Source organism: Stegastes partitus, unplaced genomic scaffold (genome assembly GCF_000690725.1).
Source record: "Stegastes partitus isolate 25-593 unplaced genomic scaffold, Stegastes_partitus-1.0.2 Scaffold1197, whole genome shotgun sequence".
Taxonomy (NCBI): domain Eukaryota; kingdom Metazoa; phylum Chordata; class Actinopteri; family Pomacentridae; genus Stegastes; species Stegastes partitus.
Window position 1 is genome coordinate 67,193 of NW_007578928.1, and position 3,494 is coordinate 70,686.

Consider the following 3,494-nt stretch of genomic DNA (forward strand, 5'->3'; position numbering starts at 1 on the left):
TGCAAAAGCAGAAAAGTGTGTTCTCACCCCAGGCCTCTGATCATCAGTTTCTCCTCTTCCCTTCCCATTCGGACACTCAGCAGAGATCTGATCTGACCCAGAGCAGCTAACAGGTTGATGGTGTCCTCTATCGATACAGAGTTTATTGTATAGGTCTTAGGAAGAGCCCGCACCTGGACAAAGACAGAAATATTCCTTTTTGTACTCATTACAAAGTTTCACACATTTCCTTCACTAGAAGAGATTTAATGTTGGCGTGAGAAGTTGTGCAGATGGCAGACTGAGCAGGACATTTGTCATCAGGTACCACACAACAAGTGAGATAATATAACAAACTGAATGCGCTGAAATCAGTTATATTCTGATGTTAGTGTTCCACATGTACTAATGTGCCGTGTAGTATTCACTCTAAATAACTGATTGTTATTAAAGATAACACTGTACTTGATAGAGTTGTATTAAGGATTATGTACAGCAGAATTATTTTAACTTGCATTTATTTGAATTTTACTACCATTACTAACATTATTAATTATACCAATATACAACACAAAATTAATTAAATGAAAATATAATAATGAGGCTGAGCTGTGTCTGAAGTCACAGAGGATACAAGGCTACACGAATCAGCAATGGCACATTAATACATACATCTAATCAAACACATCACCTGTTATATTCCACTAAAACAGTGTCAACGGTGCCATCAGTCGTATGGTTTCTCTGGTACAATGAACACACAAACAAACAAACCTGCCCTCCAATGCCGTCATACTGGCGGTGCAGCAGGACAAACATGGCCCGAACCAGCTCTGGATCCTCTATAACCGACTCCTGAGCCCAGCGGACCATCGTATCGGAAATCAACTGCTGCAACGTACCTGCAGAAGCAGAAACAAAGCGGGAGACAGAGAGGGGGAGAGACAGTGGCTCAGGAGGGAAGATTGCAGTAAAATTAGCCATAATTCTTATTTATTCTCCATTTTTCTTTTCTTTTTTTGGCTTTCTTCTTTATATTTCAGTTTAGAAGATTACAAATAAAACTCTTTATATCCAATGCTAAAAAAAAACCAACCTGTTACAGTAGTGTGAGCAAAAATCTGTGATGTTTAGAACCTTTCACAGATCTAAAGTGTCCGATTGTTTTTGTTTTGTTTTTTTAATGAAGGTGCTAACTTTTTTTTCCAGTGATTTAAAACTTGGCCTACAGCTCATGCTAGATGACAGGTCTTCATTTGCAACATATATATTGAGATGAACATATTGTCAAATGTTATGTGTTTGGTGTAGTGCAAAGGACTTACTGGGTTTTCTGTCTTTTTTCTCCTTCGGCAGACTGGCCATCTTCTTTTTCAAATAAGCCACCTTCTCCACCAGCGACATCAGTCGACCTCGTATGGTCGCGTCACTGTCGCTGTCTATGCCTCTCTCCTCATCCAACTCTATACCTGACAAAATGCTAAGATTAGTGTGTTGTATGCTTAAAGAGAATGAATTTAGAGTACACAGATATTATTAATATATATGATTGTTCACTTGGCTGTGAAACTGACCACAGTGTCTCATCAGATCTTCATGGAAGTCGAGCAGCTGTTCTCTGATGTATTCTGGACAGGGACACTCCTGTTTCTCATCCTTAAAGTTCAGCAGCATGTTGATCTGCAATTCAGTTTAAAAAAAATTCTATTCAAATAGTGCATATTAAAAACAAATGTCATCTCAAAGCACTTTACATAGTAAATTGAAGACTTCAAAAAAGCAGAAAACACATGTAAGTGTGAAACCGGACTTACATCACACCTAAAGGTTTTGATTCAGGAACATGTTGTCACTCATTTCTATGGTTTGTTGGACAGATATTTGATTTAGTAGTGCCTCCACAAACAGTACATGATGAGCCAAAGAATCACTAAATGGAAGTGTCACTGTCATGACAGATTCATTAAATGTGCAAGTAAATCTGTTCGGTGTAAAATGGGAACAGAAGGATTGTCCAGGGTTGAGAAGTAGGAGCGTTAGTATTTAGAGAGATACAGAATATTTCCTCATGTTTCTTAGTTTATCCTCTTATGGTTTTCTTTTCTAGAAAACAGAGTGACTGTACTTATTCCGTTAAAGGCTAGCTGTTTGCTTTAGNAGACATGTATTCCTAAATTGAGTTGAATTAAAAACAAAAACATTCCAAAACACATACTTTTAGTCTTGCATAACTTTGCAACAATATTTAACTTTTAGTTTAAAAGGCGGTTTGTCAGTGTAGACCATTTACCATTTCACTCTAACAGTGTTTCTGCTCACACAGGTAGTGGCTGCATAAATGTTCAATCCTTGAATCATGACACACAGTTTCCCAGGTAATCCGTATTTATGTTGCGGCTCATGAGCATGTTTTGCATTTGAAGCAGAACTAACAGGAAACAAACCAAAGGTATTTTTAAGATAGAAGAAAGAGTAAAAACATATGCAGAAGCAGCCAATACAACGTGAACCACTTATACACATAAACTCACCGAGGCCAACGCTGCTGTTCTCCAGCAGGTAGCTCAGATGGTCAAACATGGCTTTTTGGTTCTGACGGCTGATTCGACAGAAGTAGCACAGAAAACGACAACAGTTGGCCACCATTTTAGGAAAGGTGATTTCCTGCAAAAAAAAACAAACACATACGTCACTTACAGGATTGTTGACAAAAACCTTGGCCCTCCCATCAAAAAATGCTATATTGTCCATAAAGGTGATAATATTCTAAACAGTAACCTAGAACTACCTCATCACTACTTTACTACTGTTCTTGACCCTGGTACAGTCAGTGCTCTGATCAGTCTTATAGCTCTGCAGCCTATTCACACTACCTGTACGTACCTTGGAGTCTCCTCCACTGAGCACATTGACCATCACCTCCATGACAGTCTCGTGCATCCCCAGAGCTCTCATCAGGTTCGGATGCTGGTAGAAAACCTTGTTGTTCATGATGTCACTGCAAAGAAAGAAGGATGAGTTAAAAGCTCAGTGGAGTGTTGCCAAACTAATCAGGGTTCTCATCGGGTTAATAATCCCTGATTAATCATAAAACAAACAATCATAAACAAGCATACACACAAAAATAAAAAGGAAGTGGGTACACCCATGTGCAATATCACTTCACCATCAAATAAATTCAAATTGTATCACACTACAGTAATAGCACTGCTTTTAAGTTGAACAGTAGGTTTTTCCTTGTTATCTTAGAAACAATTTAGATTAAATATATTAAAAACACACACTTTTGGAATTCAAAGCAACAAAAGTCAGCACATCTTTCACTGCTGACATTAGACTGATCAGACATTTATTTGTCCCCCTTTTATTTTTGATAACAGACTCAATACTCCTCAGCATGCAGGATACCAAACTTCAGGAGACATTCTCTGCCTTCTCACTGTCATAGAAACTCCAATTTCCATTAAATATGAAATACTTTCCCATCAGTTCTTCAGAGCTAGACTGTGCAAGAA

The 3,494-nt window shown here is 38.2% G+C and overlaps 1 protein-coding gene across 1 annotated transcript in view; it reads right to left on the reverse strand.

Moving 5' to 3' along the window:
* The window catches only part of ryr2a (ryanodine receptor 2a (cardiac)), a 173,064-nt gene that overhangs the window by 61,599 nt on the left and 107,971 nt on the right, over positions 1-3,494 (reverse strand). Inside the window, 4 exon segments of the mRNA XM_008297199.1 lie at positions 35-173; positions 754-881; positions 1,305-1,448; positions 1,554-1,659. Coding sequence (XP_008295421.1) covers positions 35-173; positions 754-881; positions 1,305-1,448; positions 1,554-1,659 — 517 coding nt within the window.